Source organism: Saccopteryx bilineata, chromosome 12, assembly GCF_036850765.1.
Source record: "Saccopteryx bilineata isolate mSacBil1 chromosome 12, mSacBil1_pri_phased_curated, whole genome shotgun sequence".
In the NCBI taxonomy this organism is placed as follows: Eukaryota; Metazoa; Chordata; class Mammalia; order Chiroptera; family Emballonuridae; genus Saccopteryx; species Saccopteryx bilineata.
The window spans coordinates 39,481,002-39,505,212 of record NC_089501.1 but is presented as its reverse complement, the minus strand read 5'-3'; the positions used below and the strand labels follow the sequence as shown (position 1 = coordinate 39,505,212).

At 39.8% G+C, this 24,211-nt stretch overlaps 1 protein-coding gene across 7 annotated transcripts in view; it reads right to left on the bottom strand.

Moving 5' to 3' along the window:
* Positions 1–1,375: 1,375 nt before the first annotated feature.
* Positions 1,376–24,211, bottom strand: part of UTRN (utrophin) — a 510,071-nt gene continuing 487,235 nt past the window's right edge. For all 7 annotated transcript variants that reach the window (XM_066248060.1, XM_066248061.1, XM_066248058.1 and 4 more), the window contains 8 exons: positions 24,016–24,081; positions 22,872–22,937; positions 14,519–14,677; positions 13,885–14,125; positions 10,793–10,901; positions 9,451–9,540; positions 4,540–4,562; positions 1,376–3,188 (listed from right to left, as the gene is read on the bottom strand). In XM_066248060.1, the coding sequence (XP_066104157.1) occupies positions 3,180–3,188; positions 4,540–4,562; positions 9,451–9,540; positions 10,793–10,901; positions 13,885–14,125; positions 14,519–14,677; positions 22,872–22,937; positions 24,016–24,081 (763 nt within the window). In that variant the 3' untranslated portion in view covers positions 1,376–3,179. The remainder of the gene's footprint in view (positions 3,189–4,539; positions 4,563–9,450; positions 9,541–10,792; positions 10,902–13,884; positions 14,126–14,518; positions 14,678–22,871; positions 22,938–24,015; positions 24,082–24,211) is intronic.

The following is a 24,211-nucleotide window of genomic DNA, read 5'->3' as shown; positions in this document are numbered from 1 at the left end:
ACATTTGCCATTGCATGAGAACATACCCCGTTAGCTTGCTACAGATGACAGAACCCAGCCGAGCTGCCTCAGTCATGCCAGTCTAGCCATCCCATGTCACTCACCAGTAGGTCAACCCAGTACAGCTGGATCACAGAGGGCCCTAACCAAATCGGCTGATTCTTGTATCCCATGAGCTAAATCAATGCTTGTAACTGAAGTTTTATGGCTTCCATGCAAGCTGCATTATGTGGCAATAGAAACCTATTCTCACAGGCGGTTGGAAGTAATGAGATTGCGATTGGCTTCAGGCTTCAACCACCAAGCTCACTCTTGTCATTTAACTGACCTCACATAAACTCAAGCTGATACTCTGTCAATGAAGTGATTGGACCCTACTTACAGAGTGAGGTGGTGCGGTGTTAGTGGTGTTTTTTCACTTAATTCTCAATTAATGAATTAAAAACTTGGTCTACTGACAGTGCTAACTGGTGGTGGTGGTGGGGAACTAGCCAAGAACAAACCACATTCTTTAAAATATATATGATCTCAATGATAGAGAGAAATAACAAGTTAAAGACTTACTGTAAAAACCAAATGTTTCCATTTGTTCTCATTTTCATTTTTAAATTTCTACTCAGTAGGTTGCTAGAAACCAATAATTATTTCCTTAGGAATGCTTGATGTGAATATGATGGGTTAGACAGGATGTTTAAAATGCATGTTCATTAGAATGTATCAGTTTTCTTGATTTTAACCAATTATATGTTTTGGGATTTTTTTTATTTCATAGAGAGCTTTTACCTTTAGAATCAAGTAATATAAGTCTTAACACCATTTCCCAGAGGATAGCTTCAGAAATAGATTAAACTTACTACCAGAGTGGTTAAAATCCAGTGCACATATAAAAAGCACATTATTTAAGAGTCTGAGACGGAAGTAGATTTGAAAAGGTAATCACTTAAGTTATTAAAACAAAAGCTCAATAGGTTCAGGTATGTTCTTAACATCCAAAATTATTTTTTGTCTATTAATAAAGCCTTCCATCTGTAAGGGAAGTTGAGAATTACATATATAAGAGAGAAGAGAGAAACACAGAGAAAGAAAGAGAGAGAGGCAATAAGAGCAACACAGAATATATCAGTGTGTATGAGAAACTGCAGGAAAATATGGGGCCTTATCAGGGCATGGGCTCTCTTTATATTTTATTTTCATAAATGTGCATTCAAACCTCAGATTCTATCAGTGAACACAGCTGAGGAATATCAAAGTCATTTTGTGTTAAAATTACTTTTATTCAGGATGAAAAATACAACACGTAACCAGAAGATGATAGTCTCTGATTAGTTCTTTACCACATATTTCAAAAGAACTGCATACTTATTTCCCCTTGCTGTTACTGCAATATATTTCTTTTTATTTATTAATATTTAGAAGGTTACAATGTAGTGTTTTGTGTAGTTTTTCCTTAATAGCAGATAGAGGACGTGTTGCACACAATCACAGGCAGAAAGAAAATTAATACATAACTTTTCAAAGAACCAGAAAGACACCAAATCTACAACTTGTAGTTCAGAGTTCAGGGAACTTTTTTTCTTTAAATAGGTGCTTTTCTTGGGTACGATGTAGCCTGATAAAAGCTCTAGGTTTTGCAGATGTAGCAGAGTAAAGCTATTTCCAACACGATGGATGAAGACGGGTCTGAGGTAGAAAGGTGGTCATGGCTTTCCTCTTGTATAAAACAATTTTCTTCTTCTCAAAATATCTATGCTGCAAATAGACACCCTTGCCCCCCAACCCACCCAACCTATTCTAAAAGAATAGGAATTTCTAACTTTAAGCCTCCTTCTGGCCAGATCCCAGTTAAAGAGAACCCAAAGTTTAAACGTCCTGACATTTTAAAAGCACATGTGCTTGAATCAAAACACATTTTAACTTTTTTTTTTTTTGGTTTCTCTACATTTGGTCATTACAGAACATGTTTACACTGAATGATTTGAATGTAAATCAGAAGCTGAACCAAATGCCTAATTGAGCACACTCAAAGTTCAGCAGGGCACCACCAGCTAAGCATTCACTTCATCCTTCTGCAGAAGCGGTGACACAGCTTTTGCTAAAACAGTCTTCCCAAATGTACTTGGATTACAGAAGGATAATAAAATATCTTGTTTATTCACCTAAAAGGTAAAATGAGACATGCACTAACTTTGGGAGTTTCAACCAAAAACAATAATGTGTTCTGGCTTTCCAATGGGGTAAATGTCTGCTGTGTATGGAAGGGTGAAAATCAAGATCTGGGAACTAGCAAAGGCTATACACCAAGTGTTGTTTCTGAGCCAAAATGAAAATATGCTTAAATGGGCAACTATGGGTACAACGATCTGTGTGATTATAATCCTGCTTTAAGTCCCCTCAATCATATAAACTGGGACATGAAATAAATAAAGAAATCAAGAGGTACTCATATAGAGCAGGAAAATAAAATGTAGGAAAAAAGATTCCAGTGGAAATGCCAGTTAGGCCCACAGGATTTTTATTCTGATTATCTAAGTGGTTGCTAAAAAGAAGTAAGTGTGTGGTGTCAAATAAAGTTAAACAATATATGCAGCGCTGTAGCCTAATCCAGATACATATAACGTAATTGACTGAAATAGATGAACTTGTTAATTGGCCAAATCATGAAAACAAATATAGGAAATCTATTTGGTCAAGTGGCAGAGGAGTTATAAATAACCAAAACATAGTAAAAGAGCTGAAGAACTAAATGAAGTTATTGTACAAAGTTAATATAAAGGAATGTGAAATGTAAAACTGTCTTCTGATTCTCACGCAATTTTTGTCATGGTTATTACAAAGAAGGTATCACGTTAGAAAGCCCCCACCCACTCTCCCAATGCCGTCTACACAGTATACAAATCAGTGACAAATGTATTACCATTTCCAAATACCACTCTGTTCATTCATTTACAGTTGCATAAAAAGGGAAGGAGAAAACAATAATATACGATTATTATAAAAACCAAAATATCCTTTTCTCTTTGGATAGTCAGTGTTTCACCCTTCAGTAGAATACACAGTCTGCGCTCAACAGCATGTATCAAGGAGCCATGGAGCTGCTGATTAAATGGAGCTTGGAATTGGCATTTGCTGGAAAGGGCAATACTGAAAGCCAGGAAATGCTTGTTGGCTAGATGAACACTTCACATTGCCTGCGGGAAGGAAAAACAGCACTGTCAGAACAACATTTACATAAAACCATGACAGGTAGCAGGCGCTTGTCAACCCTTCACGGAAATAAAAGTGCTTATTTCAGAACGAAAAAATCTCTATTTTTCTGTGTTCAGAAGGGACCCTGTACTCCCGTGACTTTCGTTCCCTGAGCTGAGGCCCTTCCTTCCCGTCCTGAATGCACCTAGCCTGCTCTGTATCTCTGTCCGGGGGGACTCTTCTCTTGCCCAGGCTGGAAAGCAAGTTTTTGGGAGAAGTTTCAGTGTTTCAGAAAGATCCATAAACAAGTTCATGGAAGCAAATGCTCTCCAAAGATCTGTGGTCTTGTGGCACATTATTACTAGAGTATCTGATACGGAAAATAGTGAAAGATATAATAAGACTGTGGCTTCCAACATTCATCAGTAAATTTTTAAATGAAAAATCAAGACTCCCTCCCACCCCCAAAGTAACAAAACCACCTTCGCGTACTGCTCTGTTTTTAAGTCACTGTTTTTAAGTCTCTGTTCTGTGATAGCTGTCCTAAGAAGATGTCTGGGAGAACGGTGGTCAGCCAAATCTCTCCAGGCTAACTCCCCACAGCACGGATGAGGCTGTTAGCAAGCTATTACAACACAAAGGACCCAGTGTGGGCATTTGGGGCATCTGGGAGAACTGGCTTGGGAGGGATTCTCCTCCCCAGACTGAGGAACTGTTGTACCAAATCAACTAATGTCAAGCAAGTGTACTTTTCTTTACATGGGGAATAAAGTAGCGCTAAAACGAACTGTGGCTAATCTGCTTACTCGAAGTTGTAATCAACACATGAGCCAACCGACCCGAACACTTACAGGAACTTGAAGTCTTATAGCCCAACTCGTGTATCTCTGCAGTTTGAACTCTGAAGAGGCTGACAGCACAGGGCTGCTCCTTAGACTCCGAATGAATAGCCGCTCTGTGCTGTCTAATTTCTGTTGGTAGGTCACCCCAAAGCTTTTGTTCCACTAGCCTGAACCAGAACTGGGACGCTGACAAATGCCTAATCATGTCGCCCACTGATCTCATCTCCCGGCCCCACTTGCTGACCACTGAGTCAGGTGACCATTGAGAGTCCAGTTGCCCCCACCAATCAGAAAATGAATAATGTAAGTTGTGGTCTTGTTTCCCCTAGCAACCCATGTCTTTGATCATCAGCTCCTAGCAACTTTTGCCTTTAAAAACCTTGCCCATCGCCTCCATTTTGGAACATGCCTTTGGTTCATACTGAGGGCAATATCCCTGATTTGCAAGTCATGCATGAAATAAACTTTTGATTTTGGCTGGAATTTTTTAAACAAAACCATGAACCCTTACCTGTGGCCTGCTGGGGAGATTTGCTGAAAGAGAAAACAAAAGAAATAAATTGAAAGTGTTGCCATTGTTTGACTGGTTCCCCCTCCACTCAGGCATGCAAAGGTGTGCTGCTCTCAGCAAGTTAAATGAATGCTAATAAGAAAATAAGTAACAGGTATTTTTTTTTTTTTTGGCTAAATGCTTTAGCAAGGGGGCTAGTGTTTCATAGTTCATGTGCTTTAAGATACACAAGTTCCAGCAAAACCCGCAAGCATATGCTAGCTCTGTCAAAAAGTACACTCTAAAGCAGGGGTCCCCAAACTACGGCCCACGGGCCACATGCAGCCTCCTGAGGCCATTTATCCGGCCCCCACCGCACTTCTGGAAGGGGCACCTCTTTCATTGGTGGTCAGTGAGAGGAGCATAGTTCCCATTGAAATATTGGTCAGTTTGTTGATTTAAATTTACTTGTTTTTTATTTTAAATATTGTATTTGTTCCCGTTTTGTTTTTTTACTTTAAAATAAGATATGTGCAGTGTGCATAGGGATTTGTTCATAGTTTTTTTTATACTCTGGCCCTCCAACGGTCTGAGGGACAGTGAACTGGCCCCCTGTGTAAAAAGTTTGGGGACCCCTGCACTAAAGCATTCAGTGAGTACTTAGTTTTGCAAAATATCTCAAAATTTGCCACTGAAATCTTGGTTTACATATCAGAACAGAGCAAATTCTGTATATTTTGCTGAACAATACCAATTCCGATCAAGAAGTCATTAGGAACATGAAGGTGCGTGAGTCTCATTTCTGCCACCCCAGGCTCGCCCTTGCCCCAAAGGCTAGGAGGATGGTGGACGTGTTTGCACCAAGGAAAGGGCTGACCCAACCCTCGGCAGTCTTCTAGGGACTTGGGCTAATTACCGGGACTGAGACGGCCCCAGTTAAGAGCATTGAGAAGTCAGAATATGGTGTCGAATGCACTTTTACATCTGATTTGCAGCTCAATTCCTTCCTGCTTACCGAGGGAGGGCAGCGACAGCGACAGCGACAGCACCTGCTCTGGTGGGCACTGTGAGGGCGGGTGCCAACATCCCTCCTCTCTAAGGCCTTCATCTCTCCTTCACCGACACACCTCATAATTATCCTCTCACGCTCAACCCTGCTGGGGACGGGTGCCCCGCCTCTCCAATGACAGCAACATCTGTTCTGGGCCAAGTAAGAATCATCCCTAATCATCTAGCTTGCTTCCCTCCTTCCCACTCTCAGCTTCTTGTGCTTGGGAAACAACAAAACAGTTCCGTGGCCACACAGTGAGTGCCAGTAGCTTTCCGGGGGGGGGGGGCAAATGAGAAGGAAGACTGTCTTATGATGCCTGGAGGGAGAGAGGGAGCCCCAGGAGCAGCTGGAGGAGAATCAGGCTAACACCAGCCTTGTCCTAACAGCTGTGTAAGGCACAACAGGACACAGACGAGTGGACCTCCTCACACACGTGAGCCACATGTAAGGGGCAGCTTAGCTGCATTAGAAAGTATAACATGGGGGAGTCAGGCTGCTCCTCTAAGTAGCAGATAACCAAATCCCAACAGAAATCTAATCCATTTTCCTCCAAACCAACATTTAAAACCCTATAGCTTTCTTTCAAATAACAGGCTATGGGTACTCGTCTAAACAAATCATAAAAATTATTTTTAAATCAGAAAATCATTGTATTTTTGTGGGTTCTGAGGTTTTGATATGCCTCACTTGAGCTTAATCAACATAGAAAATTAACAGTGAAAATATGCCTTTAGATAAAAACAATTTTAAAAGCGTTTGTTGTCTTAAAAGCAAAAACTAGTCGGCTTCCTACTAGTATCCTTTATATTTAGTTGACATAAATAAAAAAAAAACTGAGAAAACATTTTACACTCAAAAAAAGTTCTATAAGTCAGTGGACATTTTAGTATGTATGTTGGTTGATAAGCAATCCAATTAAATTTCCTTCATTAACTCCTTGTCAGAAAGAGATGAAAATACCTGCCTCTTTTCTCTGAAACTTACATAAATAATTAAAACAGACTTTAAAAGATCGTAATTCAAGGATGCTATCAGGGCCAACTGGGATATTAATTCAAGACAGAGGAATTATAAAGTGTTATATTCAACAATATATAGATACAATAAAAAAGCCAATTTATGCAATTAGGATTTATGAATGCAGTTTCATTTTAATTCCAAGATTGCCAGGAGTAGAAATTTACTTGTGACCATGCTAATTTTTAATCCACAAAAGATCAAAAGTCAAGATTAACATGCAGATTAATTCATTGTATGCTAGTAATAGCAATTTAAAATTTCTCATTAGTTATAGGGGCTCATGAGATTGGCTTGGCATTGTAAGGGTGCCAAGCCGATTTGGTTAGAAAAACTCTCTAAAGGTGGTCAGTAAGCTTTGGGAATTTGAAGGCTTATTAAAATATTTGCTAGCTGAACAATTAAAAGGGACAACACAGCAAATGAATCCTACAGAACCTTCTGAGTACTATCTGGGGAAACTTCAACAACTTAACCTTCTTAGTGGGAAAATGTAATCATCATCTTTCCATCCATCCATCCATCCATCCATTCATCCACCCATCCATCATCCATTCAATTCAGAAGCATGTATTGGAGGTACTCATTTCTATTCTTCATCAATTTTTAAAAGGCTTAATAACTTTAGTCAGAATTTAAAAAAATATGTATCAATTTAAAAAATTAGTCAATTATGCTTTTAGTTTTATATACAGCTATCGCTATCTTGGAAATTTTTATATCATCAAAGCAAAATATAGAATATAAATACCATGAAGAGCAAACTAAATCCAAACTAATAGCAGAAACCACAAATAATAAGATCTAAATTTCAAAGGATTCTAAAGTACACTGTCATTTCTTACTTGGAATGCACTTGAGCTCTTCAAAACAACAACAACAACACATGGCTAGTAATGCTTATTCACAGAAAACTATACATATTAAAAATACTTGTGATGTACAAACTTAAGATTATGAGAACATGGGTCCAGGGTCTCAGTAATTAATCTCAGAACTCTATATCCCACCCTCACAACACAGAATTATGCAGGTGGAGAAAGCATCAATGCAAATATTATTTATTTTTCATTACATGTTCTTCTAAATTATGATAAAGGTCAGTCTTTAACAATATCAAGAGAGAAGAATATACTGTGTGAAAATGAAGAGTAATTGCTTTAGAAAATTAAATGTTTTAAAGGATACATTATGTATTTTTAGTATATTTTTAATATGGAAATCATATATTTATATCTACTTATAAAGCAAATATTTAAACATTTGCCATCCTAGCTCTCACTGAAAGCTGACTTATAATTGAAAATGTCCATCTCATCATTTAAATAAAAACTTCTAATTGGCTTTGATTTACAGAATTTATTGTTAATTAGTTATTAATGTATTTGAGTTTAAGCTGACCTAAAAAGTAATTTCATTTAGAAACTTAATTTTGAAATTCTGGCTTATAAAGACTATGAGGTTTTATCAAGTCATTAAGGAACATACAACTCAGAACCCAATTCTCTAAAAAAATTCAACCTTGAAGTGTAATTAATATGAAAGATTTAATCTGCTCCTCTTTAATGGCAGTTACAAAGCCTAGAAGAAAAGCAACAATCTGACAGCCTGTGGACTTAATACTCTGTAAGTCTCTCCAGGGCCAAAACGTAAGAAAGAGAGAGAGTGTGTATGTGTGTGTGTGTGTTTGTTTTTAGGGTGTGAGTGAGGGGACTGACATAGAGTAAGAGATTCAGCAAACCTTAAGAAGCAGAACTACAAATAATAACCTGGAAGATGATACACTCCTAAATCTAAATATATTTATGTGCTGTAGAAACTGTAATATGTCCTTTAGGGAAATACTTCTAAAAATTCAGAGATGACTATATTTCAAATAGCTGTCTCCCCTTCCTGCTAATGATGAATTCTGTAAATGGGAAAGTCGTGTAAATCAAAAGACACTATTTAAATGAAGTCAATACATCATGTTTATCTAGACTCCTGATAATGTCTTTTTCCTCATCTAGGATAGTATTTTCTAAGAGAGGAAGAAAAAGTGTAAAACGAGAGGCTGTTAATATATACTAAATGATAGTATATATACATACTAAAGTCTTAGTTTAATGGCCACCCGGATGTAAAAATCAATTATAATTTATAAAACTTATAAATAATCTATTCATGTTCTTTTATAAGATTATTAAAATGCAAATTGTGGCATTAGATAGCGTGTATTCATATACAGGTCAACTGTTCCAGTGTGAGTCGTGGAAGTGTTTTTGGTGAGAGCTCAGCAGAACCTTCAAGGGAGCAAGATGCTGAAGACAAAACGCTTGGAAGAAAATCAATAAAAAAGAGTCATTAATAAGTCCCTCTGGGAATTGGACTGCTTTTATTTGGTTATTACTAAGAGGAAAATCTGAAAATAATCCCCTACTGTGTATGAATCTGATGACATCAGAGATCAACATCTGGAGAGAGAATGACATCAGGAACGGTTATTTTCATGCCTTGTTTGGTATGCCACTAAAAGGTTTTTTGTTTTTAAATAATACACGTTTCTCACTATGGCTCACACCGAAGAGGATAATTTCTTCTTAAAACCAGACTTGCTTTATTGGCCGGCTGTTATCGCTCGTCGGCATGCTGAAGACCTCCGAGAGCAGGACCGCTGTCCCGGCTCCCAGGGCGGCGGCGGGATCTGGGTTAAGTTCCGTGTGCTTTGCTGACATACAGAACGTCAGATTTATTTTTAAGTAATATTCAATCCTGATTCTCATATAGGTTTTTGTTATTTTACCTAAGAAGACAAAGTGCCTCGGGCCGGAAAAAAGAAACAGAAGGGAAAGGCTAGTGGTGGTGTCGGCAGGGCTCATACTCACGGCTGCAGGATGGAAATGAGCTGTTGATCCGCTCCATAACCTCTGTGAGGTCCGTGCTGGTGTCATGAGGCGGGGCCAGCAGGTCCTCGGCTGTGGGGCCAGCAGACAAAAGGAACAGACGTGCTGACATTAACGCCCACCCTTCTACCCAAACCTAGCTAGGGCCAGGAGAAAATCCTAGCTCGGGCTTCTAAATATCATGTGAAAATAATTCTCGTAGAAAATGGCAATTTGAGGGAAAAATACCGAAAGCACTTTTGTATTAATTTGTTGGTAATATAATTTTCTACATAAATGAAATGTACCAGATGTTTCTGTAGAAAGAATCCATGTGCCAAGAAAAAAAATCTCGTGAGGGAAAAATAAACAATGTAGCCATACTGTTTCAACATATTAGATGGGATTTCATTATTTTACCTTGCAAATATTTTTTCATATGAGAAAAAAATCTTTTACCAATTTTTTTGTCTTCTTTCTTTTTGGAGATTTCAGTACAGGCTTGCTATGCTACCACAAAGCTAGAGGGAGCTCATAGCAGACAATACGGACTTTCATGCTTTTTGTTCTACAATATATCAATAGCAAAATAATTATTTATTTAAAAAGAACTACAGTAATATTAATACTGTAGGTTTTCTTCTGATTAATGTAGCAAAAGGTGTTTTATAAACAAATTAATTTTGTTAAAGTACGTGGCCCTCATAGAATTTTGGAACTTGAGTTTTTATCAATAACATGTCATTCTGGAATGCCTGGTTGACCAAGTCCTTCCTCGCAGCATTGACAGGTCCTCTCTGACCAGTGACGGGCTGGAGGGGACTTCTGCTTCAGATCGAGTGAGAGGGGTGGCGATGTCTATAGGGACTAGGCTGGAGCCAGCAGAACATTGAGTCCCCAGACCTGGGCAGCCAACATTATGTTTGGGATGATGTTCTTTAGTATTATGTTCTAAATATACACAAACATAAAATTTTAGAGAAAGAAAATTTATGAATAAAGAGAGAAAAGAATCCTTCCCAAGGCAAAAAACTTAAACTGTTGTTCATTCCAAAAGAAAAGAACACCTTTTTTTTATCTTTCACCAAAATTCAATCTACTACTACACACTATTTACATATGCACATTATAGCTGTTATTCTAAAGTATTTGCTTTTTGGGTATTGTTAAATGGCTTTATACTCATCTGAGACTAAAGAGAAAAGAAAATTCCGTTGTGCCTTAAGGCACCCATGTGTAAAAATGCTATTTTAAATGAAAAATAAATAAATAAATAAATAAAACAATGGCAAAGACCAGAGCAGTGTGGCAGTGTGGGGCATTATCCAATCTTGGGGACACTGACCTGCTTGGTGGAACTGGGGTCCGGGGTCCGGATCGAGCGAGTGGCTCAGTGCAGATCGCTGAGGAGAAGCCCAGGGGGAGACACCATTGATTCGGGAATCAGACTCAGGCTGGAATCACATTCCAAGGTCAGGCATGAGAAAGAATGAAAATATTAAGAAAATCATCTGCATTTCTAACTACTGCTTTCCCACCATGGATAATTAAGTCACATGGGTTCTTTACCCTCACACATTTTCAATACGTTTTGGCATCAGTTGATGCTAGAGCTTCCCTGAGCCCTAAGTGGCCCTTCCCTTTCAGTCTGGACACCCTGTACAACTAACTACTCAGATAGACCACAAGATTTATGTATCAGTGTCAGTTTCATCTCTCCGTTGTTCTCCTTATTATTTATTTTTTTGTATTTTTCTGAAGTTGGAAACGGGGAGGCAGTCAGACAGACTTCCTCATGCGCCCGACCGGGATCCACCCAGCATGCCCAACAGGGGGCGATGCTCTGCCCATCTGGGGTGTCGCTCTGTTGCAACCAGAGCCATTCTAGCGCCTGAGGCAGAGGCCATGGAGCCATCCTCAGCGCCCGGGCCAACTTTTTGCTCCAATGGAGCCTTGGCTGCAGGAGGAGAAGAGAGAGACAGAGAGGAAGGAGAGGGGGAGGGGTGGAGAAGCAGATGGGCGCTTCTCCTGTGTGCCCTGACTGGGAATCGAACCCAGGACTCCTGCATGCCAGGCCAACACTCTACCACTGAGCCAACCGGCCAGAACTCTCCCTATTATTTTTATAGTGAATTCAGAAACATCTTTAATTCATCTTTTAAAAAATCAGCACTGCTTGTCATATCATAAATTGATCCAATTTCAAAATCAACTCATTTTTAAGTCTAAATCAATATTTAAAGACAACATTACAGAGTGGTTAAGAATACAATTTTGAATTCAGATGCTTAGATTTGAACTCTCTCACTCAGAAAGCTGTGTAATTCTGAGCACATTTTTAACCCTTTGTGCTTCAGATTCTTTCTTTATAAGCGGGATGATGACAGGAGGCCTGTGTCAGGGTGGTGAGGTGGCGATCAGTGAGGATTTATAAAGCGATCAGCACAGAATCGGACACCTAGCAAACACTTGGTAAATGCACTCACACAAAGCTTTAAAATATGGTGATGGACATATTGACAAGTATGTGGTCAAATGAGAAAGTGTGACCCACTATAGAGGGAATGCAGAAGTTAAAATGTCTTCGAAGCTGAATTTTTCATTAAATCTGTATTAGTTGAAGTCTAGTGGTGTTACCAGTTTTCTCTTTCAGAGCTGCATTTTCTATTGCTTCTGGCATTCATGTTAAGCCATTAAGAAGAGATAAGAGCTTTATAGTCTGGGATATACAGAGCCATTCGGATACCAGCTATCTCTAAAAACATTACTGTGCAGTTCAGAAGGCACACAAGCCATTAGGCAGCTCTGGCTAATGGATGGAGAGAGTGAAGGTGGGAGGGGCAGGAGAGCTAAAGGCTGCTTGCTCCTCCCTCCCTCCCTCCCTCCCTCCCTCCCTCCCTCCCTCCCTCCCTCCCTCCCTCCCTCCTTCCTCCCCTCCCTCCCTCTTTTCCTCTGTGTCTCTTTTCTTCCCTCCTTCCATTCCATTTTTCTTCTTTTTTTCTTTCTTAGTACTGATCAAAATAAAATAGATTTACTAAATCAATTTTATAACTCACCAATGTACTAAATCAATTTTATAACTCACCAATGGGTAATAGCCTGCAATTCTGAAAAATCACTGTTTTTGTTTTTGAAAGTTTTCTGAAAAAAGAAGACTATTGAGATATAAAAGTTTCTGCCTTTTTGTGTGTGTGCCTGCAGTCCTGTTAGGGACCAGAACAAGATAATATGAGATATTATATAACAAGCGCTCGATGACATGTAGCAGTTAAATAACAGGAGTCATGTCGCAGAACTAGTAATGAAGGCGCCCTTGTAGCAGGTGCATGTTGTGGACAATCCCAGAGACAGTGCTTCTCTCTCTTGAACCCCTGACATCAACATTTATGTCATGCATCTCTTGCCCTGTTCTTCGGCCTCCACAGTGAGTGGCCCCTTGGCAGTGACTAGACATGCCTTTCTCCGGAGAAGATTTATTGACTCAAAGGCAGAAACAACTTTCCAGTGGTTTTCTCGAATTTTAGAAAACTGTCTTTCAGTGTTGCTGTCAGCATCTTTTAACATGTCAGAATCATTCAAAACAGTGCAATTTCTGTATTATCTACATAGCAGGCCAAAGATCGCCCCTTATTTATTTCCCATCTACTTGTCTGTATGTCATGTTTCAGTTCTGTGTGAGACTGTTTGGGAGACAGCTTACTTTTGAGCCTCCAAATTGTGCTTCACCAGAAAGTAATAGTTTCCCAAGAATGACCCAAGGCCTGGCTCTCTCTACGTCCTCTGAAATGTCTGATTTTTACCTGTGTCAGCCACAAACATGAGGAAAAGAGAGAAGAAAGAAGGAAGGAAGGAGGGAAGGAGAAAAGAAAGAAAAAGGGGGGGGGGAAGACAGCATTTCTTTATGACAGCATTTCTTCTATATTCCATACATGTGTGTATTCATCATAATGGAAATTGTATTTCTTATTGTCAAGCACATTTACAAGCAACTGCCATAAAACATGGCCTACTGTTAGAAAATGAGAGCAGCAAATTAATAAACATCTGTCACTTAATGTCTTGAAAATAGCTCATTGCAAGAAAGGCTTTAGAATAAAAAGTTCAGGTCACTTTGTTTCCCATAATCTTCACAGATGTTTCCCATATTTAATTTATGCAGACAGATGTCATAGGATCTTTTTCCTTAAACCATTCAGAGCTGAGATAGATTTCAATGTTAAAGGGGAATGGGAAATTCCATCTAAAACAGGGCAGGCACATTTTTTGTGTGTGTGACAGGAATTACCGCTTACATTTGGAGAGGGGTTTCTAGGCAAGTCTAAATGAACTTGGAACTAGGAAGTCAAACGTAGACTTCTCCAGGGACACTGGGACCAAGCCACTGGGACTGGAACAGGTGGCGAGGGGAAGGGCGACACTGAGTCCTGCTCCCTCTACCTGCTCCAGCAGCTGTCGAAGTCGGTGGAGCTGAGACTCCAACTGCTTGTTGTGATCTTCTAAGATCTGCATCCTGGCCTCCAGCCGACCTTTGTGCTGCCTGAGGAGCTTGGCTTCGGCTATAAGTTCTGAGTCCTCAGCGGAGTGATGAGGAGACACGACAGTGTCCGGAGGCGAGCCGACCGGGAGCCCCCTTCGCAGGTGCTGCTCCTTTAGCTGCTCATATTCCACCTGCAGACTTCTAATTCAGAAAAACAAAAACTGAAATGACCACTGTGTTCCTCGTCTGCTACCCCAAATTGTCCATGAGCTCCAAAGTTAGTACTGTACGTGCTATTTATTTCCTCCTAGGTAAAAACATTTCTTAACAGTGAGAGGAGCAAACACAAATAGAATGGTAGCTTTAAGTAACTGTTCTAACAGACATCACCCCGAACCCCCTAACGCAGCTATAAGCTAGAGGCACAGGCCAGCTTGGTGATGTCCTCTAAAACTCGGACTCCACTATGACCTTTGGACAGTAGCTTATAAAGAGAATGGGTAGGGTAGGAGCCATGTTGAAGCTACGGTTAAAGGATTTTCCGTCCCAGGTTTTCCCGGCATGCCATGTCCTCTTCTCCCAGATCTAGCGCACCTTTGCTCTTCCTCCAACTCAGCGATGATCCGCTCCAGTTCTCCGCGTTCTTCCCTTTCCACCGACTTCAGGATCTGTGCTGGGCTCTGGGGCTGGCTCACCGGGGACTCCCCGCCCAGCGTCTGGCAGTACTGCTGGATGAGGGCATGCTCGTCCTCCCTAGGGAGACAAATGAAACACAGAGGCTCATGTCTGGCCGAGGATGTCTCTGAATATGAAGGGAGTAGAAGCGAAAGGATCCGATGGCTGCAGGGCCAACTTTGCCTTAAAGCTCCGAATCCCTGTGAATGAAAATGGGGCGCTGTAACAGAGCGAACCAAAAGCCACCCCACAGGGTGACCTGATCATAAATTCCTAACCGGGCAGGTCATGGAGGACTCTAAGTCCTGTAGTTTAAGCCAGCCCCATCCGTTGCTCTTGTGCATCGAGGTTAACCCATCTTTGAAATGCCTGAAGTGACCCTCTTTCCCAGAGCCCTCAAAGGAATCACCGTCCTTAGGGGAGCATGTATCCTGTTAACTGTCCTATGCCTTGCTTTCTCCCGCCTTCCTGTAATCTTCCTTAGTCCCCACCTTAATTCCAAGGGTATAAACCAGCCGCTGTGGAACTGCCCTTCTCTGCAGCATTTTAGACCTTGCTTCCCAGCATGTCATCAGTTTGGCTGATATACTCTCTACAGGTTTAGATATTTCTTACATGCAATGCCATGTTTTTATGACATCCCATCACCTCCCTTTAAAACTCTAGGAAGATAGTTATCTAAGAGTGTATGTGCACTACCCGTACCAAAATGTCCTGCTTTGCCCTCAGCTAACGTGTTTATCCCAAACCTCAGAAGGGAGATTTCATTCAGAGGAGGCTATAAAATAAAGTACAATGCATAAACAGTTCTATAAAATATATAGGCAAAATAAATAATGAAATGCCAAAGAGTAGATTAAAAGAATATTAATTAAAAATAAATGTTAATATAGTAAATGCTTGAATTGCCCCCAAATTCATATGTTGGCACTTAATCTCCAATGATGGCACTGTCCCCTTCCGTATCTGTGGGTTTCACATACACGGATTCAGCCAGCTGTGGATCAAAAATCGTTTTTTCTTTTAAAAAAAAAAAAAACTTCCAGAAAGTTCTATAAAGCAACACTTGAATTAGCACTAACCTGAATTCACTAGAATAAAGCGACATGTACAAATATCCTGCTATAACAAATATAGATAATATGCAAATACTGCACCATTTTCTATAAGGACTTGAGCATCCATGGACTGCGGAACCAATCCCTTGAGAATACATGGGGCCTTTGGGAGGTGATCTGGTCATAAGAGTGGAGCCCTCACGACTGTGATCAGTGCCTTTATAAAGGACTTAAGAGACCAGAGTTTTCCTCTTCCATCACATAAAGACAGATCAAAATAGTGACCACCTATGGAACAACACGTAGGATATGGAATAAGTGTTTGTTGTTATAAGTCAGCAGGTCTACAGCACTTTGTTAAAGGAACTCAAATGGACTAGACAGACGCCGATCTCACGGTCTTTAGCATTTCATTGAAAGTCAATTTGTAATGCTTTGTAAGCCATAGATAGAAAACAATCACTCTCATATTATTTTGTTTAAATAACTCAGCACAAATTATAGTTATAGATATTTTGCAAGTATCTACAGGTATTTTACTTAATACTATCAGCATGTCATTTCTATGATCATTCTTTTTTTTTTTTTTTTTACAGAGACAGAGTCAGAGAGAGGGATAGACAGGAATGAACAGACAGACAGGAATGGAGAGAGATGAAAAGCATCAATCATCAGTTGTTTTTTGTTGTGACACCTTAGTTGTTCATTGATTGCTTTCTCATATGTGCCTTGACTGTTGGCCTTCAGCAGACTGAGTAACCCCTTGCTCAAGTCAGCAACCTTGGGTCCAAGCTGGTGAGCTTTGCTCAAACCAGATGAGCCCGCGCTCAAGCTGGCGACCTCGGGGTCTCGAACCTGGTCCTCTGCATCCCAGTCCGATGCTCTATCCACTGTGCCATCACCTGGTCAGGCAGTCATTCTTGATTAAAATAAGAAACTACATTTAATTCACTTGGGTTCTTCTCCACTTTCTATTTGCCTGATGAACTAGACATTATTAATAATGTGGTTGAATCTAATGACTGACAGAAACTGAAGCGTAATAAAGTAGACAAAGATGCTATGTTTAAGAGAAGAAAATGTTTACTCGCAGGCCTGGAATCCCTCCCCTCCCTTTCTGGGGAGATCCAGTCAGATCTCCTCGTAAACATGCATATGACAGACCTCCTGTCCAGCCATGGAATACCTTTAGCACTTTGTACCTGGTCTGCTTTGATGCATTTTGGGAAACAAATTCTGGAGTCTAGGACTCTATAGCATAAGACTTAAGAAAAACATTGGTGAAACATACACACACAGGTGAGTCAAAATTACATTGGAGATGCATTTTGTTGTCAACATTTACATATATTCATTTCCCTTGGGAAGCTGATGGAGTTTAACGTATTATAATTATCATCATCACTACTCTCTTTACATTCTTTCATTAAGTATCTTGGAAGGAAATTAAGGCAGTTTCTACATAAAATCACTTAATATAAAAACCTATAATTTTAGTCTTAAGTGTTTTTTACAGATTATTGGGCCAAAAAGTTAAATGTAAAAATAGATATAGTCAAGTTCTTAATTATATATAATGAAAAATAAGAGCATATCCTTTAAATACAGACAGTACATGAGGTACCAGATTAGGGTCATTAAACATCAATAGTGTGTCTAGTGCTAAAATAGAAAATGTTGTAAAAATATAGGTCTGCACCATCAAAATACCATTAGAGGGAGTATAATTATACTATGTTCAAGTCACACACAGTAAATACTATCTAGACTAAAAAACTGGTACATACCAGATGACAAAAGAGCTGAGATTCATCGAATGACCTTTGGAGGTAGGCAAGACATAAATAAAAACAATAACCTCCTTCTTAAAGGGTTATTCTGTTCCAGGCTGCAAAGTCGCACACAGCGATGCCAGTGCAGACCACACCAGCTTCCCGATTTGACCCTTCCACACAAAACCATGCCAATCTAGGGCACATGGCAGATGAAGTGAGACATCCTGATACAATGGCCTGTCCTTGAGTTCCTGCTGCTGAGATTCCCCAGGACGATCCTGGATCTTGTCTCTCTCTGAGACATGGTTGCTTAATTCCTCCTTCAAAGAAAATTAGTATCCTTAAAATTATTGCTCCTTTAAATTGCCCAGAGTCAGACTTTCAGGGGAACAGGGGATGTTAGGATCTGGGTGTCAGGGGAATAAACAGCTGTGAGATGGGTTCGTGTCTAGGCTGGGAAGGTAGCAGCCCATGATGCTGAGAGAAGCCACAGCTAACTAGCTAGCTTCACAGAAGATGGCCGCTGTGGGGAGCCGGGCAATTGGTTCTGCAGATCACTCTGAGGGACAGAGGAAAGCTCAAATTGCTTCCAAAGACAAAAATGACTAAAGAGCCTTGAATAATTTAGAAACAAACGACAGGTTCAGATGTCAAAATTCATACCTCAAAGCCTAGGGCTTTCTTCTAGTGCCTATGGCTGAGATCACCCAACCAAAATATAGGAGGTTGGTCAGACAGATGAGTTACAAAGTCTTCTATCTATACCTCCTGCTACTACTATCTACCTATTTATACTTCCTGTTATTACAAGGAAATCTTGCAAGACACAGATAAGCTGGGGCATGACTGGGCAATGGGACAAGGACAGTGAAAACCTCCAGATGACTGGATGGAGTTTCAGATGCTCTGACCCCTTCACATCCCCATCTGGGAAGCCATCTCTTCCCAAGGCAGTAAGTCAGTGGGGCTGTTAGGGGTTGTCAGGAGTGCCTATGCCTGGAGCCGGGCTGCCTGGGTCTGAATCCCAGCTCTGCCCCTTACTGACAGGGAGGCCCTGCGCAAGCTCCTTACTGTCTCGGGGGCCTCAATTTACTCACCTGGAAAATCGTGGTAACAAGAATATCAGGGTTCCGTGATGATTAAGTAAGGAAAGATGGGCAAAGTGCTTAGAACAGCGCCTGGCTTGTAGTACACTTTGTACTAACAAGGAGGGGGGCTGTGTGTTGCATCATCATTACTATTATTCAAGATAAACCTAGTATTTTTATGACCCAGATCTAAATAACAAAAACTTCAACTCAAGAGAGCCTTGGGGAAAGGTGGAGACTTGAAAAAGAGAACAATTCTAAAAAGTATTATAGAAATTTACCAACTTATACCATTATTTTTCACTTAAGGCACTCTGAGTCAGTGTTTAGTCTTTCCTAAGAACAATAACAAAAATTGCTAATATAATAGTTTGATGTTGGTTGCTTCAAGACAGACCTGAACATGAAGCAGAAGAGCCAAGGCTGCCTTTTTTTTTTTATAAGATTTTATTGATTCATTTTAGAGAGGGGAGAGAGAGAGAAGAAAAAGAGAGAGGAGGGGACCAGGGGGAGGAGCAGGAAGCATCAACTCCCGTATGTGCCTTGACCAGGTAAACCCAGGGTTTTGAACTGGCAACCTGAGGGTTCCAGGTTGACGCTTTATCCATTGTGCCCCAAGGCTGCCTTTTACTTTTTAAATGTTTTCTAAAATTTTAATTGGATTTATTGGGTTGACATTGGTTAATAAAGTTATATAGGTTTTCGGTGTATAATTCTATAAGACATCCTTGTGAGTTCACTAGCCCAAGTCAAGTCTCCCTCCATCACCACCTACCCTGCCCCTCCCCCTTTCCCTGCTGCAATCTTCACACTGTTTTCGGTGTCTATAACTTTTTTTTTGTTTAAACCCTACATCTTTTTTCACACAGCCCCCTAACCCTCATTCCTTCTGACAGCTGTCAGTCTGTTCTCTGTATCTATGAGTCTGTTTCTATTTTGTTCATTAAACTCCAAATATAAGTGAAATTATACTTGTCTTTCTCGGACTGTGTTAATTCACTTAGCATAATACTCTCTAAATCCATGCATGTTGTCACTAAAAGTAAGATTTTTTTTTCTTTTCTATGCCAAGTAGTATTCCACTGTGTAAATATAGCACTTTTTCTTTTATCCATTCATCTACTAATGGGCATTTGGGCTGCTTCCCAATCCTGGCTACTGTAAATAACACAGCAACGCAAGGCTGTTTTGAGAAGCACTGACCCTCTCCTTGTCCAGATGTTGGCGACACTGTTAAGTAGTACGAAAAACTGACATCTATTGTCTCTTGGAATTATGTCATAACCCCAGTAATGTGGGAGCTTTAGGAAGTTTGCAAGGGAAGGACAGAGTTTTAAAGTATATTGTCTACTTCTTATCACAAAAAGGGACTGTAGGACACATAAACTGATACAAGCTGAAAGCAAAGAGAGAACAGCATGGTGTCTTGTTAAGAGCAGTGAACATTTCTTCCTATAACCTCTGATCCAAGATGCTAAATAATTGATAGGAAACACAGCTGGAGAGCCAAAGACAGAGTGAAGCTTGGTTCCTAACCCTTCCTTCCCAAATCCTGAGACACACCACCAGTCTAAAAATGGTAATAATCCTCCTCTATGTAAGTCTCTGTCCGCTGGGAGAAAAGGAATTAATTGCAGTAATACTCTTATTTTGTCAAGTCAATAGTACTGATTAAAACAGAAATATTTAAATAAGTAAATATACATTAAAAGAAGGAAAGGAGACCATTGAAAGTCAAACCTCTGGGTTTTCAGGTCCAGAGGAGGGCTTAATGATTCAGATTCCCTGTTAGTATTCTCACCAGAATGGCCAAATACTGGTATGTCCCCAGAAAAAGAACCCTATTTTACTCAGTAATTCAAACTGTGAAGAACAAAGGACTTCCAAAACCAGGCTTATTTAAACAAAAACAAAAAAGACTTATTAACATATTCATTAAGAAAATATTAATGCACCAGTGACTGGGAAGCAACTTCTCTTTATTGGTTTATACTGTCTTACACTATTAATTTAATCTTAAATATCAGGGAGAATCTGTTCCTTTGCCTTTCCCAGTGCTTAGAGGCCACCTCCATCCCTCCATTTTCAAAGCCCGAGTGTTAACATCTGCAGGTCTCTCTGTGTTCTGCTTCCATGGTCACGTTTCCATTTGTAGCTGACTCTCCTCCCTGTTATAAGGATCCGTGTGATTACACTGGGTCTGCCCAGATAATCCAGGATAATCTCCCCATTTTAAGATCCTTAACTTAATCACATGTGTGAAGTCCCTTTTGCCATATAAAGTGCCATATTCAGAGAATTTAGGGATTAGGATGTGGACTTTGGGGGGAGCCATTACTCTCTCTACCACACATGCCCTCACCGTGTTCTTCCCCGGTAGGTAGGAACTCTTATCTATCTTCTGTCTAGCCTGTAAGGTTAGTGAACAAACACGAGCTACCTCTGCAGACCCTCACAGCTTTGGATGCATGGCCATGATGCGCTTGGAACTGTTTAAAAGCAGGTTCTCTAAAAGATAGAAAGACCTTGTTTTGTGGTATTTTCTATTGTTATTATTTAAGTACTTTCCTTGTGTCCAATTTAAGCTAATGAGTTCACTGAATGTGAAGTTGGGAAAAGCTACCGAGGTATATACCATCTCACAAATACAAAAATATCACCCAACAACACAGATTTGTAATAAAACTAATTAGGGCATGATGAGATTTGAGCATTATTTTTTTTTAATTTAATCCTATCTATTTAGTTATTTAGCTGGAAGTGTATATAAACTATTTTATATAATGGCTCTGTTTAACAAACAGCTTAGAACTTCTTCAAAATTTACCTACTGGCTCTCACAATTGGTTCCAGCACACCATTACCTAGTAGGTCCATAATAAATATTTGTTGGATGAATGAGTTAACACATCTGTTGATAGTATATTGAATTGTATTCAGCTATTCATCATCTGATTATTTTTCTTTCCTCAGATATTAATTCTAAATTTAAAATAGTGTTGATTTTAATTTGAAGATAGGATGTACTAAATTTGAGCATTATCTTTATTTACTCTGCTCACAGGCTGTAACAAAAAATTTTAAAACATTTAAATTTGGTTTTAATTATTTTGGTTTCAATTAGTATTATTTTAAAACTTTGTTTAATTCTTTAGCTATTGTCAACCTTCAAAGAAATTGTTGATTTAGTAGGTATTCAATATATTTAACTATGTTATAAGAAATACATACTAGTAGGTTAAATATGAAACAAGCATTATTAATAATATGATATTATCTTGTTTGGGAATTGCTCCACACTCACAGTAGATGAATAATAATGTATAAATCGCTACTGAACTATGTAAAGTATTAACATGCTAACCTTTGAAATTTAAAATCGAAAACTCTCCTGAGAACATTTTTTTATAGGCTTAATGATAGTAAAACTACTTGTAAATTATTGACAAAGAAACATTCTGTATTAGCATACCTAAGATAGTTTAACTTGGCTCTCTCCATGGTCCTTTTTAGCTAAAACATCTAAGTACTATGTTGGGCAACTTTCCTGGCTACCTTACAGCTTCTGCTAGATCAGCGGTTCTCAACCTGTGGGTTGCGACCCAGGCGGGGGTCCAAGGACCAAAACACAGGGGTCGCGACCCACAGGTTGAGAACCGCTGTGCTAGACCCAAGCAAGCTGCAACGAGCCTTGTAAACTCAACACTCCTGAAATCTTTCAGACATCATTCAGAATTTAAAAGATTAATTTCAAGGAGTGGGAGAGAAAAAGTTCCAAAAGCGTAACGACCCGCAATAATGTCAAAATATTTGCCTAGAAAGGTCTTTAAAAAGTATTCTAAAGTCAGTTAGGCTTTTCTTAGCTGCTAATCAAATACTGGCAGAAGAGTTAACACTTTGCAACAAAGGGTGGGGAATATATGTCCAGGAGTGTGTGGGGTCACAGTTGTGAAACGGCAGGGATGATGGAGGAAATGAGAGCAGACGGAAGATGGTTTTACAGGCAGGTACATGTCCTGTGGATTTACATTTGTTACATTAACAAGAAAAACCATACAAATGGGACGACTACCTACACCTGAACTTACAGATAAAACTATCTGCATTCCCTGAAGCAGATTAGCTGCCAAATGCAGGATTTTTTCATTAACTACGATAAGACTAAATAAACAAACATACCCAATTTATACTACCATGGCTCGAAAGCATAAAATCTATGTCGACATTTTTGTAACCACACATCAGTTCCGATTGGGATCAAAATGCAGAGCCACAATCAGTGCAGATGACTCCCGACAGCCATAATACAAGAACCAGCCTACCCACAGCACTGCTTTCAAGGTTTACTTACACACTTCCTGTAGTCGAGCTGCTATCAGTGAGGAAAGACCCATTAGTCCTTTCCATTTGGGCCAGTCTGAAAAGTGAAAATAAGGAGGGTTAGGCAATGTAGCCACATGGCGCACAGTCAACTGTATAGCCTCCGTCATTGCTAAAGTCCCAGAATTCTCACAAACTACAGAAAGGTCCAGATCTAACAAGACTGTGACATTAAAACAACTAATGTTGGGTTACACGTCTATCAGCACTGTCTTAAGGCCTGTAGGCCTTTATCTCATACCATGTTCCGCAGTCTCCTAACTGACCTAGCCTCCTAATTAACCTCCCGGACCCTCAAGTGCATCTTCCTCACACAAACTGGCTATGTGTCTTTTCTGTGTCAGGACTCTCTATGACTCCCTTTACCTAAGGACGTAACCCGCCTCTTTAGCAAGTGGGCCCTTCATTATCAAACTTCAGCTTCTGTCCCTCATCCCTAAGCCTTGACCCTTTCCCACCTGTGGTTCTTCAAACAAGCCATGTTCTTTCCCAGCCCAATGCTTTTGAAAAGGTTTTTCCATTAGTCTTAGCTTGGCTTTCCCCAGAAATTCTATTTGGCTAAGACCCAGTTCAAATGTTACTATTATTTTTATGACACTTACACTAACCTTTCCAGGCATAGCTAGTTACTGGCAACACTGATACCTAGTGTACCTATTTTTTGAAAGTTTCTGCATACTATTAAGACCAGCCTACTCTTTATATTTTGGGGAGAACCTAAAATAAATCCCTGTATAAAGCATTAGCATACATTAATTATCTATTGTAGTTATACGTGCAGCATTTCCTGAGGAGACTTAATCTCTTCTTTCATTCAATGAAACTGGGTTACATTATCTAAATCCTGCTTGTGTAGTGTTTAGGTTCTCCTGAGCTCAATAATCACATGTCACTGATTTACTCTTTATACTCTTTATAGAATGGATAGCAGGTGTTGGGTAAAGTGCAAATTACACCATGGAAAGATGAGAGCCCAGATTCCAAATATAATGGAATCACGACTCCTACAAAACAATATCCCTAAAGGCAAGGCACATTAATGGAATAGGAATAATACAGAAATAGACACATTCTGGGAGGCAGTGCAGCAGAGGGCTCTCATCAAAGTTTCTCACCGTGTGGCATACTGTTCTATTCTTGAATGGGTATCATCATGAAACAGCTGAGGAGACTGTGAGGGGCTGTAAAGGAAAATGCAAAGAAACAGGTTTATACCCACATATTGACAGATGTTCCTATTAGAAATGTTAGCTTAGTTAAACAATGAATTTGTCATGCAAAGAATCCATGAGGATTGTTACCCGGGAGGCA